Source organism: Dermatophagoides pteronyssinus, unplaced genomic scaffold (assembly GCF_027571235.1).
Source record: "Dermatophagoides pteronyssinus isolate colony J.1.1.1.1 unplaced genomic scaffold, Derpt_VIB-CSIC_2022.12 sq0012, whole genome shotgun sequence".
NCBI classification, from domain to species: Eukaryota; Metazoa; Arthropoda; class Arachnida; order Sarcoptiformes; family Pyroglyphidae; genus Dermatophagoides; species Dermatophagoides pteronyssinus.
In genome coordinates this window covers 1,116,036-1,131,038 of record NW_027461536.1, presented here as the reverse complement: position 1 = coordinate 1,131,038, position 15,003 = coordinate 1,116,036, and the positions used below count along the sequence as shown (strand labels likewise).

Sequence of the window (15,003 nt, the reverse complement as noted above, 5' to 3'; positions counted from 1 at the left end):
TAATTTTTTTTCTTATAGGGGTTTCACACTAGCAGCAATGTGAATGAAATATTTCAAATGCAATATTTCACTACATTTCAGCCTTATGGACTGAAATATTGCATTTGAAATATTTCATTCACATTGCTGCTAGTGTGAAACCCCTATTACTACAATATTAAATTAATTAGCGATTTCAAGAATGGATAAAAAAAATCACACAGAAAAAAAATTTAGTAGTGTAAACTATCATTTGATTGGGTGCCCGAAACTGAGCTTTGGTAGTGCACTACTATTTGGTATACACACTACCAATCAGTGTAGCATTTGAATGGTAGTCCACTACTAGCTGGTATGTTACACTATCAATCAGTATAGCATTTGAAAAGTAGTGCACTATCAATCAGTATGGCATTCAAAAGGTAGTGCACTACTGTGGTGCCGCAGATTTTTTGCCCTTTTAACCCCCCCCCTTTCAACCCGTTTATCCCCCCATTAAATAAATTTAACCCCCATAGAATACTTTTTATCATATTTATTTATAGAATTTTCATTAATATATTAAAATAAAATGGTTAATTACAATCAATTGATTAAATAAATATTGATAATCATTTCATTTTGATCGGTCGGTAGTTCAATTACAAAATTGATGGTTCAAAAGCTAAATTAACGAATTTATTTCAATCCGATTCGTTAATTTAGCTTAGTCTAAAGGTGATTGGATTTTCGCGACCAATGGTGAGGAAAATGAATTCATAGTTATATCATCGGTCAACTCCAATTGGATTTCAGTCGGATGAACCATAAAACCAATGATTGAATTTCAATATAGGCTATTATCTGTAAAAATAACCAAGAATTAGTTGTCATCATTCATTAAAGTCCAAGTTTAAGAAAAGATACATACCGTTACAGATTGAATTTATCGAAAAACAAACTAACGACCAAATTACCATGAATACTTATTCTTCTAAAATAAAAAATAATTTAGCCAAGTCAAAAAAAAATGATGAAGAATTACCGAAAAATTAGTTGTAATAATTCTAATATTTTATAAGGCGTATAATATCAGCTTCCTTAAACTTTTTACTGGACCATCACAATTTGAAATAAAGATTGAGACCGATCAATCTTAATATCGATTGCATTCAAAGAGGAATAGATATTGAAACATTGATTATCATCAACTAAGTCAAATCAAAATTCTTACCATAGTTTAGGGTCAATCAATCTAAAGCAAAATCAATCGCCAATTTTCCACTATAAAACAGAAAATCTTTTGTCATTTTCAGGATAATTGGGAAAAATTTATTCGGAACGGTTCCAGATTTTTCTGGTGGATGGAAAATCTTTTACGGAAATTGTCATCTATGTTGCTAATTTTTTTGATTATGTCTTTAATGATCGACTCAGGCAAAAACTTTGGAAATAGTTTTGCTTCTCCTACTAACATTGAATGGATTTCATTGGTTATCATTCGAACATCAAATTTGAATTTATCGATTGATTCTGAACTTTGCCGATCAACAGAACCAAATTGTAATATTGATACTTCTGAAATGAAAAATAATTTAGCTAGGTTAAATTGAATGATAGAGAATACCAATTACCAAAAATATGAAAATCAGCAAAAACTGAATTATAAACTGATAGCCAAACCAATAAATTCTAGCGCATCTTGATAGAATTTTTTTTCGAACCAAAGTTTTCAATTCATCATACAATACCATCAGAAATTAAAAGCGCTGTTTGGATTTGAATTGAGAATTAGAAATCGTGTTTAATAAATGAAAATAAAACTCACGAGCATTCTGGTTCCGTTTCATTGATGGAATTCAATGTATTGATATCGAAATCAATCCTTGATTTTTTTTTTGAATTTTTTCTTGTTCAATGGGCAAATGATTACACCCTAGAATATACATAAAAAATAATTTAGTTAAGTCTAAACAAATAATGGAGAATTACCGAAAAATTAGTTGTAGTAATTCCAAGATTTCATAATTTCAGCAATCTTAAGCTGTTTATTGGACCATCACTAGATTGAAACCAACCAATATTAAGATCGATTGCATTCATAGAGGAATAGATATCGAAACATCAATTATCATCAAAGTCAAATAAAAATTCTCACCTTAGTTTTTGTTTAATCCATCACATCTGTAATTGGTTCAACAGGTCTCTTTGAGCTAATAAAAACATAAACATTTGGCTATGTTTAATGATAAAGTCATATATCCTGCAAAAAATTTTGAATGAAAAATCGCCGATCAATCTAATAATTTTTTTTTGTCCGTAGTATCTAATTCGTTTTTATTTTGAAAATGATTTCGTTGTTGCCTAGGAAGAACACTCGATTTTTCAATATTTCGTCAATCAAAAATGGATGTTGAGCAATAACATTGTTTATAATTTTTGTTATCGAAAAATACTGGATTTTTAAGTTTGGTATTATTATTGTGAATTTTAAAAATTAAATCTTGATCATTATTCTTGACTTACCTTCAATATTTCTAGCATAAAATGAACTGGAAAAAATTTATCAATAGCTTTTAAATCATCTTCATTTTTACCAAACAAAATATGAAAATCAGTTTCAAAATGGTCATCATTATCATCGACAAGAAAAAATCGATTATTGATGCATTTGAATCAACCAAATCAGAACAATATTGTGGCTGATCTATTTCATGATTGTCGGTTGATGATAAATCGATTTGTTCATCAATAATTGATGATTTGTTGATGAATGATTATACCTTTCAAGATTCAATATAATATTTAAATAATCGAAGCTAAATTGTCTGTTAAATTACCAATTTTTAATCTGAATCAAATAAAAGCAAAGATAATTGAAAACTAAAAAAATAGTTTTATTGTAATACTAAGGTTTTCACTTACTTCGGAAGAAATGGACAAGTACAATCATTTAATTTATTCGCCATGTTATTTACCGTTTTTTAACACTATTAAGAAAAAATTTCAACACTACCATACTTAGGTATTTACTCACCTTGAAAAAATCCAATTTGGATTTAGAAGAGAAAAAAGTTCCAAACGATTTATTTATTCATCAAGTTTTCGTTCGAATGTCAAAACTAACACAAGTATCAAATGTTCAAATGGTTTATTCGCATTATATTGATATGATATTTCATCGTTATCGATATGATTGTCAAATCACGATTATCATGGCATTACCATTAAATTCGGGAATTTGTTTTTGAAATTGCTGTCCATTTTTTATTGAAAAAATTATGATTATTTAGATGATCTTGAACCAAAAAAAAAAAAAATTACATCGACCAAATAAAACATCGGATGAAAAAGCATGGAAATCGAACGACGATGATGAAATTCGAACGTTCGAAATTGGACTGAGAAAAATCAGACCACAAAAAATTTAAGCAGTGGTATACTGATATGAAAGACTTTATTCTAACTTTTGACCTTGAATTTTGATAACGAACGAGAGAGAAGTATAGAAAATAGTTATATCGAAAAAAATTTTGAAGCGCAAATACCATTTTACTAACAAAGTATTAGTATTGGAAATAGCTAGCCATTTGACTATGCGCAATCGATCATTTGTTGGACTTTTCAATTTTTTGAAACAAAAAACATCTACTGATATGTTTAACATTATCATCATCATTATTATTATTTGAAATATAGGATCATTCATCATTAATTTTATCGATTAACTGATCGATTTTTGGATGGATTAATCATTAGTAGAATTAGTATTAGTTAGATCAATTATATTGATTTCATCAATATCATTATCATTATCATCAATAATATTAAGATTATGTTGTTCATTAATATGATTAGACATAGAATGGCATTGACATTGACATCCTTGAATGCAGGAACATTTTTGACATTTGTTTTTTCGTTTGATTTTGTTCTTGAAATTGTTGTTTAAATTTCGAAACTTTTTTAAAACAAATTGCTGTAAAAATGAAAAAATTGTTACACTGTCATACTAAGGTCTTTACTTACATCAAAAGTTTTTGATTTTGATTTTGGCGATGCCATTTTTTCCAGATTTGTCTGGTGGATGGCAAATCTTTTACGGAAATTGTCATCTATGTTGCTAATTTTTTTGATTATGTCTTTAATGATCGACTCAGGCAAAAACTTTGGAAATAGTTTTGCTTCTCCTACTAACATTGAATGGATTTCATTGGTTATCATTCGAACATCAAATTGGAATTTATCGATTGATTCATTTCTAATATCAAATCTAATGGATTGTAATGATGATAATTCGTCAATTTTAAACTTATCAACGTTGAAATGGTTTGTTTCGTGCGAATAATATTCAACATGACAATCCTGTAAAAGAATTTATTCAAAGCAAAAATGTCCACTGGGAGATTGTAGTACTCTATTATCCACCGCATTTTCAATGCATAGACATATAAAGAATATTCATCCTACTTATTTCAAGGAAAGACGGTAAATAAAAAATTGATAAATTTTAATACAAAATATTGACATGATTATCTTTTTATAAGTGAACAATATTGGCTACATAAATCATCGCAACAAGCATCGAATATTCAACAATCTATAACTAATTCTTTAATTATCGATGAACAAAATGATTTATCATCCACCGACAATCATGAAATAGATCAACCACTATGTTGTTCTGAATTGGTTGATTCAAATGCATCAATAATCGATTTTTCTTGTCAATTTGATGTCAATCAAGAACATTCCTATGCTAGATCATCAAATGAACAACCATGTTGTTCTGATTCGGTTGATTCTAACACATCAATTATGGATTTTTCTTGTCAATTTGATGTCAATCAAGAACATTCCTATGCTAGATCATCAAATGAACAACCATGTTGTTCTGATTCGGTTGATTCTAACACATCAATTATGGATTTTTCTTGTCGATTTAATGATAATGATGACCATTCCTATGCTAGATCATCAAATGAACAACCATGTTGTTCTGATTCGGTTGATTCTAACACATCAATTATGGATTTTTCTTGTCGATTTAATGATAATGATGACCATTCAGATACAATTTTTGATGAAACGGATTTTCATATTTCGTCTGATGAAAATGAAGAAGATTTAAAAGCTATTGAAGAGTTGTTTTCGAATTCATTTAATGATGAAGAAGAACAAATTACAAGTTCATTTTATGCTAAAAATGTTGAAGTGTTACCACCTGGTAATTTTTTTTTATAATGATTAAGGTTTAATTTTTAAAATTCAATCTTCGTCTCAATCTAGAGGAAAAAAATTAATTGATGATTTTATATCGGAAATCATCAGAACTAAGGTGAATAAATCGATAGCCGATAAACATGCTGTTGCTTATGGAACTATTGTAGCCAAATATTTTATAATGGCACGGAAAAAAAAATTAATCGTCCAAAATATAATGGAAAAATACTGTAGTAGTAGCTACCTTCAAAAACAATTTCTTTTCCAACAAAAAAATCACATCAAACCTATTACGATAATAATACCAAACTTAAAAATCCAGTATTTTTCGATAACAAAAATTATAAAAAATGTTATTGCTCAACATCCATTTTTGATTGCCGAAATATTGAAAGAAAAAGATCGAATGTTCATTCCTGAACCTCAAAGAAATCATTTTCTCATTAAAAATGAATTAGATACTACGGACTATAAATTATTCCAAAGATTAAAAGCTAAATTAAGAATTGAGATTGCATTGGACGATTTTTTCATTTATGGGCATAACCGGGAGAAAATTCTTAGCTGGATACATGACAATATCAAATCTTCCGTTTATCGAAAGAACCCAACGTGGCCAAATATTTATGTTTTTATTAGCTAAAAGGCCTGTTGAACCAACTACAGATGTGATGAATAAAATATTAAATCCATTTGTTGATGAAATGAAAAAATTAGAGATTAATGGATTGAATTTCGATGGTTATAATGAGAAGATTTATGTAACGCTTTCAAGCGTAATTTGTGACAATCTTGCTCAACACGAAGTTTTGGGACTTCCTTTGTCTTTTGGAAAAAGCAGTCAATGTAGAGATTGTTTTCAAAAATTTGAAAATTATGCAAACATAAGGTCGCATTCAATCATCAATTCATCTGGTAGTGATATTGATTTATTTTGTCATAAATATGACTTTAGAGAACCTAAACCTTGTGTTTTGACACGACTGGACGGTATTACTCGGTACAATATCATGCCCCCAGATTATTTTCATGATTTATTTGGTAATTCTCTATTATTCAATTAGACTTAATTAAATTATTTTTTTATTTCAGAGGGCTGCATCAAACAAATTATAAATCTATTAATCTTTCCGATGATAGATAATGATGAAAAAAATTTATCAAAAATCATCGTCAAAACAAAATTAGAAGAATTTCCATTCTATCATGGAAAAGTGTCTATTGATTTTGAAAAAAATGATCAAATAAAGTTATATGGCACCGGAATGCTGGTGAGTTTTTTTCCATTTATTAAACACTATCTCTAATTTCCAATTCAAAATCAAACAGCGTGGTGAAGCATTCATGCGACTAGCATGCGTGTTTTTCGATGAATTCAACACATTCTTAACTGGTCGAGAAAAACAATTGTATAGAGACACTATTGAGTTTATACGATTGACAGGCCAATTAGAATTTGATCGTTTAGATCTTGATCGAATGAAAAGTTTGAGTAGATCCATCATTGATTCATATGTGTCAATCGTTAAGGATAATTCATCCAAACTCAGTGTAACATATAAACTCCACAAATTGTTGCATTATGCAGATAATATTTTAAAATTCGGCCCTCTGTTTTTGTCGAATTCGATGAGATTCGAACGATGTCATCAGACATCGAAAAAATACGGTCGTGTGATGAATTGTTGGGTATCCCCAGCTAAGACATTGTCCAATCGAATGTCGATGCGTCAAACTTTGGTGCTATCCCAACAAATCATCGACAAAAAAAAGTGGATAAAAAAAACATTTATTACTGAACAAGAATCAATCAACTTGAATCTAGAAGTTGCGAATGATCAAGGTGATTTTCTTCTTGGTAAAAACGTTATTAGAAGATTGAAGGCTCCAGGATTCAAACCTAAAGTTTGGATCGAAGGTAAGGAGTTTTTGATTCAACCGGATTCCAAACAACTTTTCCTTAGAGGAAATATTTGGTTGGAAGAAAGAAATCAGGACAAATTATCTATTTATGAAAAAATCACTTTTCATAAGCAAAATTGCATTGTTAATCATTTGAATTTTTATCATATTAACGATTATATTTACAAAACAAATGATAATCAAGCATTTGTAATTCGCTTTCATTAATTTCATTTCCATTTTTTTCTCGTATCGAATTTTATGTTTGTTGTGAATCTGGTTGAGTTAAACCTTGAAACGTTTTTATCAAGAAGAAACTCGCCTTGGTCATTTGCTACTTCTATTAGATTGATTCTTTGTTTTTATCCATTCACTTTGTTTTTATCCTTTCATTTTGTTTTTATCCTTTCATTTTGTTTTTATCCATTCACTTTGTTTTTATCCTTTCATTTTGTTTTTATCCATTCACTTTGTTTTTATCCTTTCATTTTGTTTTTATCCTTTCATTTTGTTTTTATCCTTTCATTTTGTTTTTATCCATTCACTTTGTTTTTATCCTTTCATTTTGTTTTTATCCTTTCATTTTGTTTTTATCCTTTCATTTTGACGATGATTGATTGGGATAGCACCAAAGTTTGACGCATCGACATTATTATTTTTTATTTATTTATTTAATTTTATTATTATTGAATTCATACTATCATCGATAATAATTATTTAATAAAAATTCATTCTATATGTTACATTAAGTTTGGATGAATTATTGATTGATATATAAGAATCTAGAATGGATCGAAACAAGATCTAAACGATCAAATTCTAATTTGACTGTCAATCGTATAAACTCTCTTGTAGTATCTTTATATAATTGTTTTTCTCGGCCTCTTTATAAAATTGTAAATTATTATCATCATATGCAATGAACACACAGACATTTACACATTTTTTAAAATCTTATAATTAATCAAATATTATTATCAATTATTATTATTATCATCATATGCAATGAACACACAGACATTTACACATTTTTTAAAATCTTATAATTAATCAAATATTATTATCAATTATTATTATTATCATCATATGCAATGAACACACAGACATTTACACATTTTTTAAAATCTTATAATTAATCAAATATTATTATTATCAATTATTATTATGAATTAAATATTATTATTATTATTAAGAATTAAAGTACAATAAAATAAATTGAAGGAAATTACAAAAATGAAAGAAAAATAATTTATATTAATTATTAAATTACAATTAGCATATACCAACTGCAGTTATCATGGTAGTGTATACTTTAATACCAATTGCTATGGCATTTTGAAAGTAGTGCACTAGTATTTGGTATACACACTACCAATCAGTATAGCATTTTGATAGTAGTGTAATACCAATTAGTAGACTATACTGCCAAATGGCATGGTATTTCAATATATTCAAATGGTACGACACTACCAATTCGTATAGTCTACTACCAATTGCTATGATTTTTTGATAGTAGTGTGCTACCAGTTAAAATAAAGCTACGAACAAGCAGTGTAAACTACCAGCTGGCAGTGTTTTTTTCATTAGTGTGCACTACCAAATGAAAAAAGCACTACTGCCATTTTTCTGTGTGATATCGAAAGAGATATACTTAAAAATATAGAATTCATGATCAAATGTAACAATGATCGACTTCAATGTATTGAAAACAAACAAAGCAATGAATCAGCGGAAGAAATGAAGTTATTACATACGAATTTAAGCATCTTGACACGTCTTAAGCAAAATTTCCATGCTCTTTTTAGTTTGCAACAGTCAAAATCAGATCCGCAGCCATCAACATCTTCATCAACAACGATGGTGGTTAATCCGATTAAAAGAGAACTATCTTCTGAATCGTCAAATAAGGGTGCTAAAAAATCACGTACTGATTCGATACCGGAAAGGGATGCCGATGGCTTCCCTAACTGTAAATATTGCTCATATAGGACGGCTAGTAGAAAGTATTTTCGATTTCATCTACAAGGTCATCGGGGAAACAAAGTTTATCCTTGCACAAAATGTTCAGCTATTTTTAAAAATAAAAATAGCCTAAAGAACCATCTTATTGGTAATCACTTAAGATTTTTAAAAATTGAATAATTCATTTAAAAATTGAAATATTCAAAAATGATAATGAATAAATTTTATAATAAAAAAATTCAAAGAAATTTAATTTTGAAATTAAAATTGTAATAAAAAGATTAAAACCCAAACAACTTGTTTGTTTCAATGCCACTAGATGGCGATCGTGGATATTTATCAACATCGATTCGTTCATCACTTTGTTTTTGTTCGAAATGGTTTTCCGTTCATTTTTTTTCAACCAAAAGGAAAAACAACGATAAATTGATTCTCATAATCACCGAGCCATGATTGAAATGAAAATCAGTTTTTTTTGTTTTCACATCTTCACATCAGACCATCTTTCTTTGATGATATATGGATATAGATGTGAAAAAAATAACATTTTGTCATTTTCCAGCGAACAACAACAAAAACATTCTAAAAATATTTTTTTAAAGGTAAAAGAGAAATGAGACAAACTTTTAAAGTAAAAATTATTATTAATATTTTCATTTCTCATACATAGTTTTGGTTGACGATTGTGTTTGCACATATTTGACAACAAGTTAATGTTTCATTCGAATCACAGAAAAAATCCATAACCATGTCCGCATCATTGTCCTCAATTTTCCCAATATTCTTCGCATCATGAAAAAAATTTTCAGCAAGAAAATCATTTTCATTCGATATAATGTTCCGGTATATGAAAATCTTAATGAATTTACGTTCAATTAAAATTCATCGAGCAAAATCGTTTTCTTTTGTTCAATTTTCATTTTTCTCAATCCGATTGATATTCAAAAAAAATTCGGGGGGATGTTTATTAATATCGTTAATGGAGAACAAAAAACAAAACAAAAATCTGTTTGGAAATTAGAATACGAAATTACACTTGTTTGATTTGCCCAGTTGTTTGTTGTCGATCAAACCGTTACATGAATCCATTCAGATGCAACTTTAACAACAACAACAACGAAATAACGAAAACCACAAAGTTATTACGTAAAATATTACAATTTTTTTTTCCTGGCCATTTTCCATCCCATTTTTTCCGCCAATTGTTGGCCATATAATCATAGTTTTTTTATTATTATTAATTATAATCATCATCATCATAATCATAATGATGATAATATAAATGATCTATAATTATACAATACATTAGCCGCATCCAGCCCATTTTTCCCTTGTATATCTTTTGATATGTATCAATGAGGGGGAAAAAATATGATCCACATTCAAAAAAACATTGACATTTTTGTTCAATCAAACAATTAATCCTCCTAATAATGGCTAATGGCTAAATTGATTTGATTCAATTTTCAATTTTTGATTTTCGGATTTTTTTGAAATTCGTAATTTATAAACAACACCGAGTGAAACACACACTGACTGAAAACACCAACAAACAAAAAAGGACATACAATATTATTATCAAGTTTTGAAGGAAAAGCAAAAAAAAAAAATGTTCTACATTTGTATTCGTCGATGATTATAATGATGATGATGATTATGATTATGGCCGCCCAAAAATTCACCAAAAAAAAAACTACAACTATCCCATATCGAATTATGATTATTATGATTTCCATTTTTCATTTTCACATCCATTTATTTGGACATTTGAAGCATTTCGAAGAAATGAAATGAAATTTGGCAAATTGGAAATATTATAAACAGCCAAACGAAAATAATGAATCAAAATTGAACCCGAAACACAAAAACAAATTCAAATTTTTATTTATTAGACTATATCAAATAACTAGATTGATTGATTGAATGAATGAATGAATGATTGAATGAATGAATGAATGTAGGAAAAATAATTGGAAATATCAATCCACATTCAATGAATTGAATTGAATGAGTAAATTGTCTTTTCATTCAGTCAGTCAGTCAGTCAGTTTTTTTGGCTTGGAAAACCATGACCACCAACAATTGAATTGATTTATGAAATGAAATGAATATAATGGATATATGATTGAATTGCAATCATCAACAACACTAAATTCAAATCATTGATATCAAATGATGACCATTGATTTGATATGAAGAACAAATCAAATCAAATCAACAACAGGAAAATAAATAAATAAAATGACAATTTGGATGAAAGCAAAAAACAAAACAAAAAACATTTGAATTGTGATTCAGCTCACCATTCCATTTGTTTCCCATCAAATCGATATTGGATTGATTTTTGTTGAAAAATTTCTGTGGATTGGAAAAAAACTTTTCGGGATATTCATCCACCTTTCCCAAATTAAAATAAAATTTATTTAGATCGAATGTGGTTATCTTGTGTCCACAAACAGGAAATATTACATATTGATATTTACCACAAATAATAATAATCATCATTATTATCAATTTGGCCATCATCATCATCATTTGTAATTATTATTATAATCATTATAATCATTAATCGTTTGGTAGGTCGATTAAATTATTCAGTTTTGTTTGTTTGGTTTGTAATTTTTTTTTTTTTTTTTTCAAATCGACAATTATTATATCATCAAGCCGAAACAACAAATGTTTGAGATGAATATTTATGTAATGCGGATAGAAAAATATGGATTCATCGCTGTAGTATTTGTATGTATGCGTTTATCATTCATCAACAATCATCATTCGACAATCATAATCAACATAATCCATTGAAATACATTTCATAGAATAGAGGTAAAGGTAATGAAATGATGGATAAGGAAAAAAATCCATGTGGACTACAACGAGGATGTAAAGTAAAGAAGAAGAAGTTGAAAATATTAAAGATGGTAATGTCCCGATAAACGAATTATAATTTTTAATTCACCTTCATTATTATTCCGTTTTTTTCATCATCATCATCATCATCATCATCGTTGTTAGTTGACCAGATGTCGATGATAATATTGGCCATTGGCAATGGACAAAACGATCATCATCAACAACGAGGTAAAGGGGAAAAAATAGACTTTCAAAGAAAAACAAAAATCCTTTGATCATCATCATCCATAAGGTGAATGAGTAATCAATGAACGATGAATTCATTCGTTATCTTTTTTCTGGTAAAAATTACCAAAAAAAAAGATAGATAGAAGGGGGAAAACAACCGATAGCGGTGTTTGATTTTTTCTTTCCTTAATTTGATGATGATCTGATCGGTCTGAAAGAAAAAAAATTGGTCTCTTTTTTTTCTCTCAACTTACATCATTTCGTAGTAGACATCATTCTATTCATTCATTTTTGAATAATTTGATGAAATCGATGCTGATCACCATCATCATCATCATCAGCGCCGCATCCTTTTTTTCACATTAAAACTTTGTTTATTTCTTTGAACATTGAAACGAAACGACGACTTGAAAGCAAATCAACCAACCATCATCATCATCATCAAACCGGTAAATCTAAAACAGTGAAGGGAAATCATCATCATCTTCAGTTCATTCAATATGTTCGGGTTGTTGTTTTCTTGCTATTTATGCATCATTCAAAGTATTGCGGTATATCCAAGAGGGGCAACAACATGAAATCAAAAAACTTGATTTTACCTGGTTTTTTGTTTGCTGGCAAACACACATGTGAAGGATTTGAACAACAACAGGAACAAGTTAAATTCAAACAAGAAGAAAAATGTTAAATTGAAGATGATCATCGGACAAGTTTTACTAATGTTGATGTTTGGCTTGGCTTGGTTTGGTGTATGTGACTTATGTCAATCTTCTTAAAGGTTCGTTCACTTTATTTCAAAAAAAATTGTTGTTTTTTCCTAAAAGATTTTCTTTTTTTTAGAAGAGAAGAGAGTTTTATGTGGCCAGGTTTTACCTGAACATCGTTCGAGTGGTAAAATTTTAAATGAAAAAAATAAAAAATTAATGTTGAATCGATCACGATCGATTCTTCAATTCAATTCAATTTTGGATACCGAATCCTGTTACAATCAAATAATGAAAAAACAACAAACTTGGAAAAAAAAGTTCAAAAGCTAAACTTGTAAAGGAAAATTCATGTTTCAGTCACTTGAAGCAGCAACAACAACAAGTGTAATGTATTGAAGGTGGATGTAATGCCGACAGTAAAGAAAATAAAGTCACAATCGATCATTTCTATTCGTGTTATTGCATCAATCAATCAATCAATCAATCGATCATTGCATCAGTTGGGAAGATGGTCTCTCTCTCTCTCTCTCACTTGGTCTCAGTTAATATTAAAACTCAATTGAAACAACTCAATCACTGTGTGAAACATGAAACACAACTATTGTATGTTAAATCTCAAGAAAAGGTGTCCAAAACAAAAAAAAATCAAATAAAACACACGACAGCTGGTCGTCTTGAATGTGTGTTACTTTGGACTTTTTTTTATTTCATTTTCTTCATGGATATTGTTTTTTTCGGTCCCAATCTACCAGCCGTTATCATTTTGATGGACAAAAAAAAATGATTGAATGAAATGAAATGAATGGAGAAAAGAAATCTAAGAAAATAAAATACAATCTGCCCTTTTTCCAATTTGCCTAGGTCTTTCTGGGATCAAGATTTCGACCGATAGTATGGTTTTTCCTTTTTTTATTTTCATTGCTTGACCTTCAGATAAATTACAATCTCAAGACATATGATGATGGTCGGTTGGTTGGTTGGGGTAGCCTTGTTGCAAAAAGAAACTCTAGCTTTTACTTCAGCAACAAGTGGTTGGTTTCTGGTTATATGCTGAAGATAGATATAGAGAGGGTATAATGGAAGTAGATTTCCAAAACTTGAAACTTGAAAAACTTTCAAAATGAAAATGGAAAAACTATCGTCTTTTTTTACTCTTTGGATCAATGTTCACTGATGTTCAATGTTCATTCATTTTAAATGTTTAAAAATAAAAAATTTTAAATTTTAAAACCATTTTCGCGTGATCAACATTTTGCCTAACCTTTTTTTTTTTTAATTTTTATTTCCAGGGGTAAGCTTTTGAAACGAATTTTTTTCTGAAATTTGAAAATTTATCACATTCAGCCAAAAAACGAAGACATTAAATATGCATGTGGCGTTTGTATGCACGAACAAAGCTCATTTTCGTTTACCTGCATGGAACTTTCTTCTGGTGGACAGGTAATTCTCTTCTGCCACTACTTGCACAATCACTACCATCATTTTTATTCAATCAACAACATTATCGTGTTACCTGTGTTGCAAAATTTTTAAATAGAAAAATCATTATTTAAGCTGCTTTTTTTTTGTTGTTGCAATGGGATAATCATCATCATTGGATGTGTATACCTGAAAACCTGAAAGACCTGGGCTTAAAACTAACTAAAAACAAAACATCATTTTTTGCAACGAACAAAATTGCATTGAATCTTGAATTTTTTTTTCGGTTGGATCATGGTTGTTGAGTGGTGGTGGTGGTGGTGGTAAAACTTAAAGACAGGAGTTTATATCAACAGCAACGATAAAAACCGGTAAGAGAACAGGCAAACGAAGAAGAAGAAGGAGAAGTATCTTCTGTATGGAAAGCTTTTTTACCATTGTTGTTGTTGTTGCCATTATCATCAACAAAACCATGTTAAAGTCTATCAAGTTTTAAGTCTCTCTCTCTCTCTCTCTCTCCTCTCTCGCACTCGACAAACAAGAAGTTTTCAGTCATTCAGTCAGTTAGTTCGTGATTGTGGATCATATCGTTTGCAACATAGATCCATTCAGCAAAAAAAAAAATATTTTTTTTGCAAATTTTTTTCTCAGAAAAAAGAAGAAAATTGCTTTTTTTTACCTGCACGTGTAAGCTTGTATATTAATCAAATCTACCTGTTGAATACGACCGTTGTTGGTCGCTTTGTTTTTT

At 29.0% G+C, this 15,003-nt stretch overlaps 1 protein-coding gene and 1 long non-coding RNA gene across 3 annotated transcripts; both read left to right on the top strand.

Annotated features, from left to right (window-relative positions):
* Window positions 1-4,073: 4,073 nt before the first annotated feature.
* LOC142645478 (uncharacterized) lies at window positions 4,074-8,178 on the top strand. The gene is given in 6 exon segments (XM_075821751.1): window positions 4,074-4,446; window positions 4,506-5,185; window positions 5,250-5,707; window positions 5,709-6,222; window positions 6,274-6,452; window positions 6,511-8,178. Coding segments are annotated over 6 exon segments (2,682 nt in total). The 5' UTR covers window positions 4,074-4,396; the 3' UTR covers window positions 7,312-8,178.
* A 1,163-nt stretch (window positions 8,179-9,341) lies between these two features.
* On the top strand, window positions 9,342-14,103 carry LOC113795154 (uncharacterized). 2 transcript variants are annotated; one of them, XR_012846607.1, is made up of 5 exons: window positions 9,342-9,647; window positions 9,716-11,621; window positions 11,710-11,966; window positions 12,061-12,904; window positions 12,967-14,102. It is a non-coding gene; the product is annotated as an uncharacterized LOC113795154 (long non-coding RNA). The 2 variants fall into 2 exon arrangements; XR_012846606.1 differs by having other exon boundaries at window positions 11,710-12,904; window positions 12,967-14,103.
* The last annotated feature ends 900 nt before the right edge of the window (window positions 14,104-15,003 follow it).